Raw genomic sequence first — 19,691 nt, 5'->3', positions numbered from 1 at the left:
AAAGAAAGAAAGATAGACAGACACACAGACATTCAACATGATGGATGGATGGATGGATGGATGGATGGATGGATGGATGGATGGATGGATGGATGGATGGATGGATGGATGGATGGATGGATGGATGGATGGATGGATGGATGGATGGATGGATGGATGGATGGATGGATGGATAGATAGATAGATAGATAGATAGATAGTTAGATAGATAGATAGATAGATAGATAGATAGATAGATAGATAGATAGATAGATAGATAGATAGACAAACATTCAACATCATGGATGGATGGATGAAAGAAAGAAAGAAAGAAAGAAAGAAAGAAAGAAAGAAAGAAAGAAAGAAAGAAAGAAAGAAAGAAAGAAAGAAAGAAAGAAAGAAAGAAAGAAAGATAGACAGACACACAGACATTCAACATGATGGATGGATGGATGGATGGATGGATGGATGGATGGATGGATGGAAAGATAGATAGATAGATAGATAGATAGATAGATAGATAGATAGATAGATAGATAGATAGATAGATAGATAGACATTCAACATCATGGATGGATGGATGGATGGATGGATGGATGAAAGAAAGAAAGAAAGAAAGAAAGAAAGAAAGAAAGAAAGAAAGAAAGAAAGAAAGAAAGAAAGAAAGAAAGAAAGAAAGAAAGAAAGACAGACAGACACACAGACATTCAACATGATGGATGGATGGATGGATGGATGGATGGATGGATGGATGGATGGATGGATGGATGGATGGATGGATGGATGGATGGATGGATGGATGGATGGATGGATGGATGGATGGATGGATAGATAGATAGACAAGATAGATAGATAGACAAGATAGATAGATAGATAGAAAGATAGATAGACATTCAACATCATGGATGGATGGATGGATGGATGGATGGATGGATAGATGGATGAAAGAAAGAAAGAAAGAAAGAAAGAAAGAAAGAAAGAAAGAAAGAAAGAAAGAAAGAAAGAAAGAAAGAAAGAAAGAAAGAAAGATAGATAGATAGACAGACAGACATTCAACATGATAGATAGATAGATAGATAGATAGATAGATAGATAGATAGATAGATAGATAGATAGATAGATAGATAGATAGATAGATAGATAGATAGATAGATAGATAGATAGATGTCAGTTCATGTCAGTTTTAAACTTACTCATTTTTTAATTAGCATAGTTTTTACATGACTAAGTAAATGTTGGCAGATATTTTATGTCCACATGTTCCCTAATGAGTTAACTGGAAACAACAACAAAAAACAGTTATTTTTGTCCGTTGATGTTGCTGGCATTGCTACTTCAGTGCCATTTAACTCAAATCTCAAAGCTCTTTTATTGGTGGTTTGCAACAGAATGCATGCAATCACTTATAAATCTCTGCTTTACAAAACAAAAGTTCCCAACAAGTTCAAACCAAAAAAAAAAAAAAAAAAAAAGACACTGAATCCATTTTGAGATCTCTTTATTCAGATCCCCTGTTGAACACCAGAACTGTGTAAAAGTGTAAAATCTACACATTATATAAATCCTACTGTCCTCCTTGGCTTACAGTGAGTAAACACAGAGCAATGTGCTGGACGCGGCTTCACACGTCCTAACAAGAGTCCAAAATCATCCGTGTGAGGTATGCCGTTCCCCCAATAAACGTTTCGTGTCCATTTATTTGCTTGATTTGTCTCTCAGAATGTGTGTAATCCATCTTCCGGTGTGACATTTCTGTTGACTGTAGTGCGAAACGCAAGAAGATCATTAAGAAAAGGGAATATTTGGATTAGTCTAGTCATGGAAAACCGTCTTTGCTTTGGTATGACTAAAGCTGTGCGTTTGAGCTCAGCTGTATCCCGGAATGTGAGTGGACACACGCAACCTCGACACAAGGTCTGTTTGCCTTCCGAGGGTTTCCAGAGAATTAAGAGCAGACGCTTTTGTTTATGTGCATTTTTTTTCGCTCTGCTTTACCAGAAAAGAAATCCCCTACGCCTACGGGATCTTTCAGTGTTGCTTCAACTGATTCGAAAACGATGACCATTTCCTTCTGTGGAGACATAAACATCTGGACACCAAAACACAACTTCTACAAACCACAAGAGCGGCGATCACGTTAAAGTCAACATAAAATGCTGTTCGCAAGCTGTTTTACTTTCATAATACAACATATTTTGACAATAAAAAAGCTAAATTTTGTGTTAACTCTTTCCACGCCAGTGTTTTTGAAACATTTTTGATCATTTTCACAAGTTTCATGGCCCCCACAATATTTTGTTGTATGAACATCTGAACATGCACCCTCTGCTTTTAAACAAACAAAAATCAACTTTTTTTAATCAACATTTAAATGTAAGTTTCGTAAAAAAGCAACATTTTGAGCAAAAAGCTGAGAAAATCACGTTTTTGTCAAAGACTACGTCTGGATGGGATTCAGAATGACGATCAAAACATAGACGAAGCTTCACAGTCCTATAGCTCGACTTTTCATTCAGTAACATTGGGCAGATTTTATTTATATGTTGTTTAATGTTGATGATTGCATTATTTTACTTCTTCACCTGCGTTTTTAATCAGAAGTTTCATTCAGACACTATGTAATAGCGCCTCCTACTGTATAACAGTGAAAACACAGAAAGCCACTAAATTCCGTCAATGGCGAGGAAAGAGTTAAATTTGATTTCATCCATTGACAAAACGCATAAAATGTGTATTAAGAAAGTAAACGGTCAATTTCGTGATTTCATGTTGGCTTTTATTCATTAATACATTGCTTGTGCCCAAATCTGCTCCGATTTGAACACGTTTATAGTAAAACATTGGTAAACCCAAAGGTTTACATTTGGTCCTCAGTTACTAAGTGTGCAAACAGTGAACATCCAAGTTTACAATCTGAAACTTGAGACGAGTTTTACAGTTAAACCAAAAGCCTTGTAAAAATCACAACTCTTAACCACAGATTGCAGCCTTGAGACTTACATAAACTTCTGTACCCCTTAAACCTAGCAACTAAAAATAAAGATTAGCCTACTTTTGAGGAAATTAAAACAAAACCCATTAATATAAGCTCAAAGTCCTCTCAAGTTTTTCCTGAGGGCACACAAAAAGGAGACGAGGAGGATATGAGCTCCATTTTGCCTTAGAAACACCCTGAACAACAAACAGTTAGGCTAAATGCTAATGCTAATGCTAATACTGAAGTGTTTCCATCTGATACACAGAATCTCTGGGTGGGGATTCTTGCTCAAGAATTCACAAAAACATGTTTTGTCTTAATAACACCAGGAGAAATTAGTACCGGACCAGCTTGGAAGAACGTGCTATGCAAGCCTGCTGTGATTCATCTGAATCCCTGATGAATATCATATGACTCTCATTGTATCAGATCAGAAAACTTACTTTCACGTAAACTCAGGAATCTTGGGTCTGAAGGGGAACTAGAATAACATGATATCGGATTAAACTTCCTGGAAGCGAGCAGACGCCACATGAACCTGTTATGTGGGTTTAATTCTTTGCTCATCTAGTCCAAACAAATTTAGCAGTTGAACGTCTCAAGCGCCAAGTCACGTTACTATCGTACTAAAAGCGAAATGTTTTCACAAATCCCAGCCAATGAGAACATGTTTTGTTTAATAGAGTGCAACAACGCCTGCCCACTTTTTCAGTTTTTTTCCATATAAAAAAAAAAAAGTACTTTGTTAAAGTGTTTTAAGCCATGAACCAAGCCAATCAGCTACGAGGTGAATCACAACATTACAAATTGATTTGAAGCAAAAGTATTTGAAAATCAGAAAAAAGTCCAAAGGTACAAGACTGTGTACTTAACGGCTTTAGTGATGGAAAAAACTACAATCCCATGATGCATTGCGAATAGCATCATTAAAACGATTGATATTAAAACGATATATATATATATATATTTATTCACGGGAGTGGGTGGAGCTAAATAGATCTCTTGGCACGTTTCGCTTGTAGCGACTCTCTGATTGGTGGAATTTTCTGCACAGCATCATGGGTAATGTAGTTTTTCACCACGAATTCTGCTGTTAAACATGATTATTTTAAAAATAAACCATCAATTATCAACCTCGTAGCTCAAGGTGAGGTTCATAAATTATAATTAAAAATCCCTAAAGAGAAAATGAATGGAGTTTTTACTTCCGAAACCAAACTGTTGCACTCTATATACAGTGAATTGGACCAGGCTTTTGGACCAATGAGATTTCAGAAGGGGAAACTATACGAGCAACTCACATGAACAGAAAATTTTACGTTCAGCATTTTTTTGACACTTTTTTCTTGCATTTCGCCTGGATAAGACACGGTGTCACAATTTCATGTTTTTAAGAGATAATTGCGTTTAATGCGTAAACAACTTCTGTCACATGACCAGTTTTTGGCGTCAGAGAAGCGTCTGCACCTGCTAACACGCAGGTAACATCATTCGCACACCTGTGAGTGTTGAATAAAAAATATGAAAAACGTAACAGGCAATGTAAAAGACTGATCTAACAGGCATTTAAATAAAATTCAAAACATGAAGATGAAGATATACATGGTTTATCAAAGGCAACTGCATTGTTGGTTTCTGGGGTTAAAAGTGACATTTTTAAGTGCAGAAGCGAGAATGTCCTGTTTCTCTTGCAAATAATCCTGTCTGGAACTCAAAAATTCCAACTTTGGGAGTAAAAAAGCGTTTGCTAATCCGTGCACAGGAGTGTTGTATCTCCATTACAGTCCAGAGGCCAAAGGTCAGGCTCTAGAGGCTCTCGTACATGCGAAGGGTTCTCTCTAATTGCTGGCCTACGCGCTGGTAGAAGGCGATCTGTTGGCGGAGATACGCCTGCATCATCTCTTTGAAGTCCACCTCCCTTCGCTGGTGGAAGTGGTTCATCTCGGCCTGCAGGGCGAATCCCACAGTCCGGCAGCGTTTGCGAATGCCGTCTGCTTCTTCTTGGTCCATCTTCCCCTCGTCGCTCATACGCTGAGACTCCTTTACTTTTGCAAAAGCACCTGGAAAGAAGCAAAAAAGTTTTTAAATATATGCACTAACTATTAGTCAAACACTAGCATTGGCGCTGAAGAAAACTTTTAATTATGTACGTTTTTAGCACATTGCTAGGCTTCTACTAACCAAAATATATCAAATATATATTTACAAAAGATTGCACACAAGGAAACTATAGGCAATTGATATCCATGTATCAGACTGATTTAGCAAATAAAAACATAACAAATAAATCAATAATTTAAACATACTACATATATTTAATAACATACTGTATATTTTTAAGTTGTTGGAAATACTGGGTAACCAGGGATATTTTTTGTTAAAATATTGTGACAATTTCTCATTTAGGGTCATGAACATCCCCGTTTTGACATCAACTACCTTCTGAAGGTATTTACATTTATGCATTTAGCACACACTTTTAACCAAAGAAATGTACACTGCGTTCAAGATGTTCACTTTTTTTGATCATTTCAAGAATGTTAATTTCACTGCGACTCGAACACATAATTTTGGCGTTGCTAGCGCCATGCTCTAATGTTTGAACTTCAGGAAAGCACACACAAATGAAACAAAATCATTTAAAATACATATATTTTTTAATTTTAACTAAAAACATGTTTATATGTTGTTTTTTTTAACAAATGGTTAAAAAATAGTTGTTAAATACAGGTTTCAAAATAATTTATCATCTTGTTTATTTTTGTAGTAATGCTTTGATTTGTTAGTTTTTCATAGTGTGATTTTTTTTTGTGAATCCAATTTAGGGTCAATTTGACCTGCAAAGTAAAAATCTTTCCCAGAATTTAAACATAAGTATTATTGCATTGCAAATGCCAAACGAGACTCCAATATTACCAAAAAAAGACTAAATTCTTTTTAAATGTACACAGCTCAGTGAATCTCAGCTTTTTTTCCTTGTCAGATAAAAGTGCCTTTTGTCCAATATTTGCTTCACGTTTCCAGCATAACCGGTTCTAATCATTCACGTCCTGTTGTGACAGAACAAACCACTCGCACGCTCATGAGAACGGAGCCGCTGAGTCACAGGACTCAAAGAGAAATACGACTGAATCTGGAGACCTGAACAGACTAAATCATCACATCTCTGTATCGCAGAAGACCGAGACTGTCAGGGACAGCATGAGAGATTAGATATGGAGTGTGTATGACTGATCAGAGGTCAGTGTTTGGCAGTGCTGTACACACCTGTAATCTGACACAGGAAGTCCGGCCCTGTGTTCTTTGTGTTTGGGATTTGATACACAGCAATTTATTACTTAATTTCCTTTCAGTTCACAGACTGACGGATTACAAACCCACTGTGAAAACACCACAAAGAACAAACGAGTACAGTCAAATGAAAGCTCAGAGACCGTATGCAAAGATCTTGTGTTTGCATTCCCTCACCGAACATCTACAATTAGACAATATTGTGCCCCATCAAACAAGGTCGTGGTTTGCAGATTTATTTTAGGAAATCATTTCTAACCACATTGAGCAAAATGGCAGATTGTTACACTTTTTGTAGCATTTTGTCCTGAGGAATGGAAACCCATTTCCGACACATAAGAAACATAAATCATGCTTTGGCAAATCATAATTCAAAATAAAAGTCAAAATTGAAACATACTAAGTCAATATAATGGCATTACGATAAATGCAAAATTATGACATACTGTCAGGAATATGAGTTGAAAAGTAAAAATTGACAAAGTAATTTAGACTTTTTCTGTAATAAAGACTTGTGTCGTAATTTTGGCTTTTATCTCATTTCAACATCTCAATTTCCACTTTTTATCTTATAGCCTAATTTTGACTCATCTATGAGAATAAGTCAAAAACGTTCTTAGTATATCATAATTTTGACTTTTTAATCTCATAATTGTATAAATGATGACTTAGTATGTCATAACTTTGACTGTCACATAATTATGACTTAGTATGTCATAATTTCGACTCATTCATGGCATAATTATGACATGTTAAAAATCAGAGTCAAAAACTTTCTTAGCATAATCTCATAATTATGAAGTAGTATGTCATAATTTCAACTTTTTATAATTACGATTGACCAAATGTTTTCTTATGTGGCAAAAAAGGGCTTTCATGCATGAAAAACAATTCATACTAAATCAAATGTCTGTTACTGTTGTAGAAATGAGCTATTCACAGTCAGCCATAATTATTATGAAAATATCCAGGGGGTTAACAAGATAAAGCTGCCAATTTTGTCATATTCGGCTGGTCATGTGATCTCAACATGGCGACCCACATACAATATAAAATAAAACTGCTTATTATACAGTATTATGCTACTGATATTTATCTCATATGAATGTACACCACGTAAAACTCAGTATGCAAATGACATGTAAATGACCTCTGTAATGATTGGCTAATCTCTGCATACTGGCGTAGTTCAGACAAGCGTTCATTTTGCCAGACTGACACATTTTAAAAAGGCATTGACATTAAAGAGTCAACTGATTTTCCATGATGTTTTTCTTCCAAGAGGACAATGAAACAGTAGGGTGATTTTTTTCACGACGGAGGGACAGAACAAGTGTCCAGCGGTACCAGACACGGTCCAGCACTGACTCTCTGTTCACTCGAACACACACAAGTCAACAGGACTGAAGTTAACAAAGCCATGCTCAAAATGACAGATGTATTATAATATCTCACAAGATGTTTATTTAAAGAGACATAAATTAAAGTCTGAATGTTGAATTGTAATTGATTCCTGTGATCAAAGCTGAATTTTCCAGCCTCATTATTCCAGTCTTGTGTCACATGATCCTTCAGAAATCATTCTAATATGCCGAATTGTTGCTCAAAAAACGTGTTATTATCAAAGTTGTGCTCACATTTCTAGCATTCCAAACATTTGGTTTTGCTCACTTTGTTCTGTGATGTTCAGTAAACAAAACTGCAAAACTGTAATTTGATTCGTCCTCTCTAATGGACCACAGACACGCTAAACATTAGCGCACATGAATGACAGGAATTAAGTGAATTCCTCTTCTGTATTTTCCAACATGCAAAACTTAACAGAGCCATTAAAAGAGGAAGTTGAGCATCCGTAAAATGTCTGCACATCACTTTTCGTGGTCAGTGCAGTGAGTGTCTGTCTATTTATTTGTTTTCCCTATATAAACACTAGTATATATATGGCTTCAGTTTACTCTGAGGGAAAGTCTCGAGGCTTTCAGAAGGAAAACAAACTCCCTTGGCCACCTAAATGATTTTCTGGGAGTATTTTAGTCAAGTGTCTAATTAAAAAACCATACAGCTTATTGACCTACATAGTATTAACCAGTAAAATAGTGTCTTCTGAATTACATAATGAAATTTCAAGTTAAGTTAAGCAAAATGTCAAAGTAAACATTTCTGAAGTGCTTCCAGCTAACCAATTAGCTTGCAAAGCTAACATTTCCTACACAAGTTACTTCAAGTAAACAAATCGTTGTAGCTCTTAATACTCTCTCGATATACAACATACTTGTGTTATACTTTATTTAATTAGAAAAACCTCAATCTGATATCACAAACAAACTAAATATAATATACCACATAGGCTAGCATGATGCTAATTGCAGTCAGAAATAGGATCAGTGTATGATCTGAGCTTTCTCTCTGCCTTTGAGGTGAAACGAATGTTAAAAGCACAAAGAATGACTGACCTGAAGCCTCAAAGCTGCATTTAATGTGTCTAACAGCACCGCCGCGGAAACACAGAGGAATTTCAGACTGGAAAAAACAGTCACAGCTCAATTTATCCCAGAGCAAATTCTCAGACACCAGAAGGGGAGAAACAAACCATAAAGGTAGGCCAAAAAAATTGCACAAGCATGCTTTTCAACTCAAGCAAAACACTTGTACAAAGAGAAGCATATTAGGTTAATATAAATGTATTCTTTTCAAAATTAAGTTTTGTTACTCTGCTAGGACGCCTGACATTTCATACATCCAGTACATTTGACCACTTTATCAGTTTTTACTGATCAAAAACCGAACTGATCATGAAAATAATAAGTATAAATACACTCGAAGATGCATTTGACTGCAAAACTGCCAAAAAGAGCATTTAACAGGCAATTTAGCATTAGCATAAGCACCATCGCAAAAGTACTTAAAAGTAGGTCAGAAAAGTGAAATTGGCTGTCACAAATATCTGAAGAATGTCGGCAACCAAAGAATGAAGAATGAAGGCACCCATTGACTTCATTTGTATCTTTTTTTCTTCCATACTATAAAATCAATGGGGTCCATCAACTGTTTGGTTACCCATATTCTTCAAAATATCTTCTTTTGTGTTCAGCAGAAGAAAAAACAACCTCGTACAGGTTTGGAACAACATGAGGGTGGGTAAATGATGACAGGATTTTTGGGTGGACAATCCCTTTAATTACTTAAAGGTCCCATTGAATGAAAATTTCACTTTATGAGGTTTTGTAACATTAATATGAGTTCCCCTAAACCTGCCTATGGTCCACCCCTGGCTAGACGTTTTGATGGGTGTAAACCAAGCCCTGGGTATTTTTGAGAAAATGAAAACTCAGACGGGCGAATCTAGAAATCTTCCCCTTATGTCGTCATAAGGGGAAAGGTCACCTCCCCTTTCTCTTCTTTGCCCGCAAAGAGTTTGGCCCGCCCATGAGAATATGAGCTGCGCGAGCGCGATATTGTTTTTTCCTTGAGACATCATGGCTTGCAAACGAGCGAAGCATGGCAGTTGCTCAGTGTTTGGGTACAAATGAACACAAAAGTATTTTTTTAGTTCCTTCATCCAACCCTCTGAACCAGTGGGTTATGTGAATTTCTGATGTGTAATTGTTCAAGTTCAGAGATAATCTTTCTCTCAAAGTCGTTCAATACTGTTTATGCATCAGTAAATCAAGCCAGTGACTAAACGATCAACTTCACGTCGTTTCTCTTAGTAGGATGAAAATAATCTTACTTAAACTGTGATTAATATATATACAGAAAGTGATCAAATAACAATCTCTTTCCAATCGCCCAAGCTGTCAATCACACAGCGTGAGTTTATCTGGACACTTGCCAAAACTCGTTAGGAAATCAATGACGCTGTTACGCTGCACAACGAAGCTCTTACTGTACTTACATCATGTTTGCATTGGTGAGAGCATTAGTGAGAGTGCAGAAACTGCGTTGCAATAAGATCTTCATTCACGCGATCAACAGGCTGTCATCTGCTCAATGCTCATCACTGCAAACTTTTATGTGATGGGAATAGATCTAAATACTTCTCACGATTCGTTAATCCTGATAGCTGTAATAGTAATAACGTATAATAGCTGTAATAGTAAAAGTTTTCGAGAGAGTTCCACATGTAATGCTAGATATTTCATATGCAAGCATGTCAGCCAATCACAGCAGTGGGCGTTTACACTGAAGTCTCACAGCCAATCACAGCAGTGGGCGTTTACACTGAAGTCTCACAGCAGACACGCCCCTTCAAACAGAGCGTTCATATCAGAGGCTAAAATCAGGCTAGGAAAAATGCCTTTTATTTCTAAATTATAACAACTTTTGATCTAAAAAACATACTAACATTATAAGGAACCCCAGGAAACATTCTAAAATAATAAAATAATCCATGCAATGGGACCTTTAAGAGTGGCTAAAGTATAACATTGTGGGTAAAATCTAAGTTAGCTCTGTGTTCTCAGCTGCTCTATTATTACAGGGCAGGTGCGGAGCGATCACATGCCGTCTTGTATGCCTCTCCTGTTCATCCACACACGCTTACACTTCTTGATTATTTAAGACACATGCATGAAGTACAAAACTGGCTCACTTCCTGCAAGTTAGCCATGAGCGGCTCAGAGATGGGAGAGGAATTCCAAGGTCTTGTCCTGACATGTTATTCTTCTTTATTTCAAAGCTAAAAGCAACAAAAATGCACAACTCTGACATGTGTGCGTGTGTGAGAGAGTGTGTATTACTGGCAATAAAATCAGACCAACACCCATAAAAGCCAAAGAGTTCTTGACTACTGCACACGCGGAGCCCGAGGCCTGGAACGCCTTTTGTTTTTACTCGTATTTTTCATTCTCTCCCTATTTGCAGAGGTGGGAGATATTTTGGATTAAAATCCAAATTCATTTCCCACTGGTTTTGGAAGAGCTAAATATTTCCATAGCCTTTAATTCGAGGAGTCGGTCGGGTTCAAGCTGACTTCTGGACGTCAGGTCAAGTGTCCTGGCGTCCCACGGCGGATCTGATTACGGCTCTTTGGCTGGGACGCGCCAAAGCCGAACGGAGCGCGCTCAGAGAGGGCTGTTATTATTTCCCTGGGTCATGTGTTGTTTTTCCTCGGTTCATCGGTTCTCTTTGATCTCTCCCTGTGCTGTCGTGCGGCTCACAAGAGAAACAGATGCTCAATTTTAAGATATCACAAAGTCAAAACGTTACAGTCAATTAACTGTCCCCTAACTGCAGGACGAGCCCCTTTAGGATGTCCTTATATGCTTTTTAACTTCAGCAGGGAGATCAGAGGACAAAACTAACATGTTATAAATGTTATTGGTCATATTGTAAGTTTTCTTGCCACTAAAATTACATTTTCTGCTGACATAATCAATATAAATAATATAAATAAGCCCTGATATTTAGGGATGCACCAATATGAAAATTTTGTCCGATACCGATAAACAATATATTGGCCAATAAATCTAAATCCAAATTTTTATATAATATTTGAGAGCCTGATTACAAAAACAAAAGTCTCACCATCCCAAGCACACAATTATAATGATCTTATCATAATTTTATGTAGCTTATATGACAGACTTGCAGATTCCAATCATATTTCAAGCAATTCAAAACCATCAGCTGAAGAAAATAATACATTAATTATCAGCTTTAATATATCAGCCAAATTGTCTTATCAGGCCGATGAACATATGTCGGCCAACAACGATATGGTGTCCGATGTATCGTGCATCCCTAATTATTGTTATATATAGATTACGATGAACTAATATATCATAGCCTAACATGCATACAGTCAAATCTCTACATATTTTTTACTATTATTACATCATAAGAAGTGGTAACCTGCAATTGTTACCCATTTCTGAAACCATAAAAACTAGTTTTGTTGGTATAAATTAATGTATTTGGGTTGATTCATCAATAATAAATAATAAAACTGAAAATATAACTAAAACAAAAATATATTAAACACTATATACACATACATAAAATATATACATATAAATACCTTTATATAAATAACTTTTTATACATGTACTAATATATGTAGATTACGTTAAAAAACAAAAAATAACTAAAATATTCATCAAAACTATAATTATATGTCAATGATACTAAATCAACACTGATTCAAGGGATGAATAAGCAAATTAAATATTGAACTTAAGTCAAACATCAGTGATGATTCAACAATGAATCAACGACTGTTGCTAAATCTGCCTGTGTCTAACATGAGCAGCGCAATATACTAAACTCTAATCGACTTCTATTGTAGGAAGCGGTTTCTGTGTCCATTAGTTGCTATTAGCAACTTGATTATTTAAAAACACCATTATGCATTGGACACTAAGAGCCATTGTGTCTAAACATGAACAGTAATCATGTTACGACCGTTATATAGGGTGTGGACGTGAAACTGGAGCAATCATACTGGCCTCCTTTCAACACACTCACATGTCAATTGTTTGCTTAGGGCGGTTGTTTGATAAGCACCAACTAATTCTGGAGAATAATGCTACTTTAACAAACCTAAAAGGCACAATAATGATGTAAGGACTCTGAAATCACTCCTACTTTATGGGAATAAATCCATATTCCATTGATATTCCATTCATTATCCGTAAATCTGGGGTCTGGCATGTGCCTCGGTCATGTGACCCATCACGCCTTCAGCAAACTAACTCAGTAATAAGGATGAATCGACTGATTTCACCACAATGAACACATCAATGCAGCATTAACCTGTTTAACAACATTAAATCCTCACTTTGATTACAGTTTGAATACAGACAATTGTCTTTCTGCCTATAAAGCAAACTGCATGTTCAGTTTTGCTGGTATGTCTTTTGAGGGAGAGATTTTGGAGATTGGGCCGGTCCAATTCAAAGTGGCTGAAATCATAAACAGGACCTTTAAACAAGTGCATTGCTTATTATCTTTAACTAAAGTCAAGCTGCATGACTTTATGCATTAAAGTGATAGTTCACCCAAAAATGAAAATTCTGTCATCATTTACTCACCCTCAAGTTGTTTCAAACCTGTAAGAATTTCTTTTTTCTGCTGAACACAAAAGAAGATATTTTGAAAAATGTCTGTAACCAAACAGTTGATGGACCCCATTGACTTCCATAGTAGGAAAAAAAAAATACTATGGAAGTCAATGGGGTCCATCAACTGTTTGGTTACAGACATTTTTCAAAATATCTTCTTTTGTGTTCAGCTGAAAAAAGAAATTCTTACAGGTTTGAAACAACTTGAGGGTGAGTAAATGATGACAGAATTTTCATTTTTGGGTGAACTATCCCTTTAATGAACTGATGATGATGATGATGATGATGATGATGATGATGATGATGAATATAAATAAAGTGGTCAGACAAGCATAAATATCCACTACCAGGCAAAGGTTTGGACACAGCTACGACTATGATTGATTGATTGATGACCACTATATACATATACTGTATATACATACATATACACATATATATATATATATATATACACACACTGCCCGGTTAAAAAAAAAAAAAAAGGCAACAAAAATTGCTTTTTGGATTTAAAGAGCTAAATGCTTAAGAGTCTATGGTTGGATCATTATTGCAGTGATTATTGTGTTTCTAGCATGTTATATGTTTGGCAAAAGTTCTTCTAACCCTGATTGATGGAGTGTGTAAGACACACCATGATCATATTCCAGGATGACAATGTCGAGATTCCTCAGGCTTAGATTGTGAAAGAATGGTTGTGAGGATCATGAAGAATCATTTTCACACATGAATCGTCTCCTCTGAGTCCAGATCTTAAACTCACTGAAAGTCTTTGGGATGTGCTGGAGGAGACTTTACAGAGCGCTGGACTCTTGCATTGTCAATACAAGATCTTGACCAAAAATGGATGCACCTCTTGATAGAAATTAATGTTTTGATGTTATTTCCATCAAGAGGTGCATAAACTTGCCATGTTGTGTCTTCCGGCATGGTTGTTGAAGAAATTAAAAACACACTCCATCAATTAGGGTTAGAAGAACTGTTGCCAAACATGTAACATGCTAGAAACATAATAATCACTGCAATAATGATCAAACCATAGACTCTTACAGATACTCATTCTTTATAATGACTACTATTTATTTACTTTTATTATTATTATTATTATTATGATTTTTTGCCATTCACACTTGCTAAACATAACTGGATTGGAATTGGATATGCACAAATCTTAAGGGCTAGATGAGGCTTAAGTGCACGTTTACACCGGGTCACTTCATGCGTTTTCTCTGATCTCAGCTCTCAGATCGTGAAAAAACATCAGGTCTAAATGCCCTCCGAAATGCTTCTGAGATGTATTTAAATCCGATCACTGATTTAAGACGCATTTCAGTCAAAACTGGACAAGTGTAAATGCATTTACATAAGTAAATTTTACTCCTCCCAAAATGGTATAAAAGAAAAGCGTGAGTGTGTTATAGGCTACTGGTAACCAGATATTACAGTGTTACTGTAACAGCTGAGGATCTCTTCAGCAAGCCAAAACGTAGCATCCTGAAGCTCAACACACACTCATCTTCATTAAAAACAGTAAGACTAAATTATCTCATCAACGCTGATGCTGCTCACTGTCCCATAGCGGTCTTTAATCTTGAAATTAGCTCATGATTAATAACAAAATGCAGTTTATAACTGTAGCTTTCATTGACGTGATTTGGATTTGAAGATAGGGACTTATATTCGTTTTGCGGAGACACATTTATGTGGCCGAGTGTAAATGGAACAGTTTTAACAAATTGGACAAATCCGATCAGTGGAAACGCATGAATTGGTAAACAGGCCCAAAGTGAGTCCAGATTTCATCCCGTAGAGTAAATACTGGCGTTTACTAAGCGTCAGGATGCCAGCGTATGTTAAGTCTGAGCTCTCATGAGCGAGACATTCTTAACATCTTTATGACATTCCACAGAAGGATCATAATGAAAGTGGAAGCTCGTCTGAGCCACAAACTGATTGAGCTTTAATGTCTTGGACTTGAGTGCACTGATTAATCACGCCATTTCCCTCACTTCCTGTGATTTAGTGGATGCTTCCCGTCAGGAACAGAACTTTCTCTTTCTTAACTCCCTGTAAATGTCAGATGCATCACTTTTTCAGCTTTAAAATGTCTCTGCAAATCACCTGACCTGACATCATCTACAACAAAATTCACTCCAGTCCACAATGCGAGGCCCACTAAGCCCTGCTCATAAGTAACAACACGTGTGATTGGCTGCCTACAGGCATGATGTCACTGGGTCAGTCCAGCTGCCTGCGAGTCAGTAGGTTCGGAAACAAGCACACCATCTAAACTAAGGGGTGTAGAAACCATTTACAAGGTGGAGGTGATGCAATGAATGACGAATGCTGAATTTCAACACCCATGTGTAAAATGTGTAAAAGTGTTTAACTCATTGATCAGCAAATATCTTTAACTCTTTCAGTGTTTCAGTGTTCAGCCAGCGCCAGCATTTTTTATCATTTTCACAAAAGTTTCATGGCCCCCAGAATATTTTGATGTATGAATATCTGAACATGCAATATGTCAAAAGAAAGAACAGACCCTCTGATTAAAAAATAATAATTCCAGCTTCACGTATTACCTTTTTAAATCCACATTTGAATGTGGAAAAGTTTCATAAAAAAAAAAAAAAAAAATTGAGCAAAAAACTGGGAAAATCGTGTTTTTGTCAAAAACTATGTCCGGATCGAATTCAGAGCGATGATCAAAACGTAGATGGAGTATATCGGGTCCATCAACACCCCCAAAGCTTCACAGTCGTATAGCTCGTCCTGGGTCGATATTTAATTTAATAACATTAAGCATTTTTTATTTATGTGCCATTTAGTGTTGATGATTGTGTTATTTTACATATGCATCTGCTTACGTATGCCATCACTTATTTCTGCTTCTTCGCATGTTTTGATTAGAAGATTCAGAACTCTTACAGAAGCTGTGTAATAGCGCCCCCTACCGTATAACAGTGAAAACAGGACATTTTCGTCAATTCCGTCAAAAAAAAAAAAAAAAACTCTGACATTAGTCTTTCTACTTTTTATTTATTTATTATTATTAGTGTTTTTTAATTTCAGTTTTAGTTAGTAAAATGAAAATGAGAAATATGTTGTCTTGACTACTAGCTGTAATAAAATATTTTTTTATTTTTTTATTTGAGTTAACATAATCACAGAAGAAAAAACTCGAAAGAAGAGAGTCAGTTGTGGGTGAACAAGTGCTGTCAAATCGATTAATCGTGATTAATCGCATCTAACATATAGGCTACATATATATAATTATAAATATATATGTATATACACACATATATTATATTAACAAACTTTTCTGTTACATGCGATTAATAGCAATGCTATGTTATATCCGATTATTCGCGATTAATCGTTTTGACAGCACTAAGGTGAACTAAGTTGAGTTTGTTCGGGCTCACTTTACCTTTCTGCAGGTGGATGATGTCTGGAAAGTTGGACAGCAGGCCCTGGTACAGCGACAATTTATCCAGCATCTGAAACAGGTCGTATTTGGGCTGTTCGGCGAACATCTCCCCGATGTTCTCGTAGGTGCGGCCTGTGTGCGAGATGGCGTTGCTCAGGGCGTCCGAGCTGTAAGGAGGGTCCAGCAAGAAGGACTGGCTGATGGACTGGAAGCCGTTCCCCAGCCTCTGGAACTCCTTCCGAAATCCTCCGATGTGTTTGCGGACTAGTTCCGACGCGACGTGCGTCAACTGCATCACGCTGTCGTCCATCTTTTTGGCGAACGCCTTGAAGGTGTCAACGCGCTCCTCCACGTCCTGAAGGTCTTGATGCTCGTTGGGAATCTGGAAGGTGAGCATGAAATGAGCCCCGACCATCTCGTCCTTCTCTGCCCGCCTCTTCCCGAGTTTCCACTGTTTGTCGTCTCCGCACATGAGAAAGTGTTCGAAACCCTCATATTGAGACAGCACTGGGTGGCTGGTCATGTGGTCCATCCATAAAATGAGCCTCCTCTTCCTCTTATCGATGAAGTCTTCTTCGAACCGTCCCGTGGCCTGTTTTTCAGGGAGGTGCGGCACGGAAATCACTGTGAATTTGTGCAGTAGTCTGTTGTACAGCCAGTCAAAGTGCTTGTAGCGGCGGTAAACCGGCCTGGCAATGTGACTGGGGGTCAAGCGGTACGAGATGTACGTCTTAATGCCTTTGAACTTCGTCTGTTTGGTGGGGTCTTCAATGGAACAGGAGAAGGGTTGAGGGCTCTCCTTCCACTGCGGCCCCCGGGGGCCCATTTCGATGGTGTACGACTCCGCGATCTTAGCCATCATGGGGACGTCGCCAAGTACGAAGGCCTCCACACCTGAGCGCACAAAGCTGGAGAATCGGTTCAAGTTTCTGCCCACCATGCTGCCCTTCCTGTTGCTCGACATGCTGTCCTGACGCTCCATGTGTGGCTTGGTCCGGTAGTGGACGTTGGGGTTGGAATATGGACTTTGGGAATGTCCATTGGCACCCACCCCTCTCCGAGGGTCTTCATCCTCAACCACCGTTGAGGTTTCATCCCAGTCGTCCCAGTCGTCATCGTCGTCACTCGGCGGGGTCGGGGTAGTTGTGTGGATGTACGACAAATCCTTACCAGGAGAGCTTCCAGGTGAACTGAGGGATTGATCCGTCAGGTTGGACCCGGATCGGAGTCGAATGATCTGGACGTACGAGGCAGGAAACAAGCCTCGCTCTCCTCGGCTGTTCTCCCCTTGTAGCCAGCCATCCACAGAGTTCTCGTCGAAAATAACCAGCTCTTCGCTCTCCTGGATGCTTATCTCCTCCTTGTTCTCACTTTGGAAAGTGTAGAGGGCTTTGGCTCTCAGGGACATTTTTGTAACTTTTGCAAGACAGATGAAAAAAAAATGGGCCACAAAAAATTTCCCTTACCTCATTTCAGACTGCAAATCTAAGAAGAAAAAGGGCTTAGATAAATTAAAATTTACCTTTGTATGTAGTACAGCAGTATTTCTTAATGTATTCATAGCACTTTAATAAAACTAGAAGTTTTGAGGGTGTTGGTAAATAACATTCTTCAAGATGAAAATCTTCAAGCCTTTTTAAAGTTACTGACCACAAAGAAGACAACAGGAATCTCAGAAATAATATCCTATATCACATGTTGGAACTCCCTGTCAGGTTGTTATTCTCCAACTTCCCTTAATTTATGTCGTTTCATTATTCCCACAAAACCAGAATCTTCAGCCGCAAAAAAAATTAACCCATAAATCCACAAATCCCGTCCAGCAGAACTGAGGCACCGGCAAACACATTCAGTTCAGTGCCTCATCATAACAAAAGTTTTAGCCATCTTGCATGCTGTGAAAATATTTAAAAACAAACAGTAGTTTTGCAACTCCGGCTGAACTAAACTCCAGATGAAAACATTACACCAACATTCCGTCCCGGACACAGATGAGAAATAAACGCATCCTTTGCATTCCGCCAACAAAAGAACAAAAACTTAATCTAAAGCATCTGTATAATCCCCAGATCCAGTTCAAATCGCTGTGCACTCAAAGTATTTCCTTCGAGATGTGATTCAACAAGCCCGTGAAGAGTTTTTCATAAAGTATTTCTTTACTTTGAGCAGAAACGTAGTGACTCTTTCCATGACGTGACGATCGAACAATGAGAGTCGCGCAGTTTAGTGTGAGATTTACAGTCGCGTTTGTGGCGCCGCTCGGCGGTCAGGAAATCAACGGAAGGATCTGACTGGAACATTTTCTAGTCAACTCAAAACACATCTGATTGAATACAGTAACTCATCTAGATAGTGTACAATGCCTTGTAGTGACAAATGCCGGCGTTATTACCAATGACAATGAGGCAAATAGTTATGAGGGCGCAGGGCGAATCTGCCATTCAGCCACATTCAAATTTTAGGACGTTTGTTTGTTATCGGAGACATTTGTTTATAAGATAGTATAATATTTTAAATATAAAATTTCAAATGATGATTGCATTGAAATCCGCACATAACTCTTTATAAAAAAAAGAAAGAAAGTAAAATAATAATTATTCTTATCCAATAATCACAAATGGCTGTGATTGGGCCATCCTAATACAGCGTTGAGAAAACTAACTAGTACCACGTGACAATAACATACGTTTCAAGTGGCGCAAAGCCAATTGGGTGGGGCTTGACGTCCAGCTCCACCTCTGTGAACCTAATGAAGCGCCAATCAAGCGCCACTCACTGGCTGTTAACATTACTGCAAGCCCTTCGAACACTAACCTAATGAAAAACATGTTTGCAGCACAAAAAAAAAAAAAAAAAAAAGAGAGAGACAGAGAGAGAGAGAGAGAGAGAGAAATGCATGGAAAACCTTTGCAATTTTTAATTTTTAAAGGAAAACTTCAATTTTTAGTACACA

General features: G+C 37.6%; 1 protein-coding gene across 3 annotated transcripts; it reads right to left on the bottom strand.

Annotated features, from left to right (window-relative positions):
- Window positions 1-1,336: 1,336 nt before the first annotated feature.
- snx33 (sorting nexin 33) lies at window positions 1,337-18,925 on the bottom strand. Of its 3 annotated transcripts, XM_081355538.1 has the most exons (4): window positions 18,389-18,925; window positions 18,205-18,223; window positions 16,739-18,108; window positions 1,337-5,016 (listed from the first exon to the last, which is right to left on the bottom strand). In XM_081355538.1, the coding sequence occupies exons 2-4, from the start codon at window positions 18,207-18,209 to the stop codon at window positions 4,763-4,765; spliced, it is 1,629 nt and encodes a 542-aa protein (XP_081211664.1). In that variant the 5' UTR covers window positions 18,210-18,223; window positions 18,389-18,925; the 3' UTR covers window positions 1,337-4,762. The 3 variants fall into 3 exon arrangements, with proteins under 3 accessions (XP_081211664.1, XP_081211663.1, XP_081211662.1); XM_081355537.1 differs by having other exon boundaries at window positions 16,739-18,223; XM_081355536.1 differs by having other exon boundaries at window positions 16,739-18,925.
- Between the last annotated feature and the right edge of the window lie 766 nt (window positions 18,926-19,691).

The sequence above is a fragment of the Scardinius erythrophthalmus genome (assembly GCF_964197995.2).
Source record: "Scardinius erythrophthalmus genome assembly, chromosome: 24".
NCBI lineage: Eukaryota > Metazoa > Chordata > Actinopteri > Cypriniformes > Leuciscidae > Scardinius > Scardinius erythrophthalmus.
This window is presented reverse-complemented; position numbering and strand designations above follow the sequence as displayed.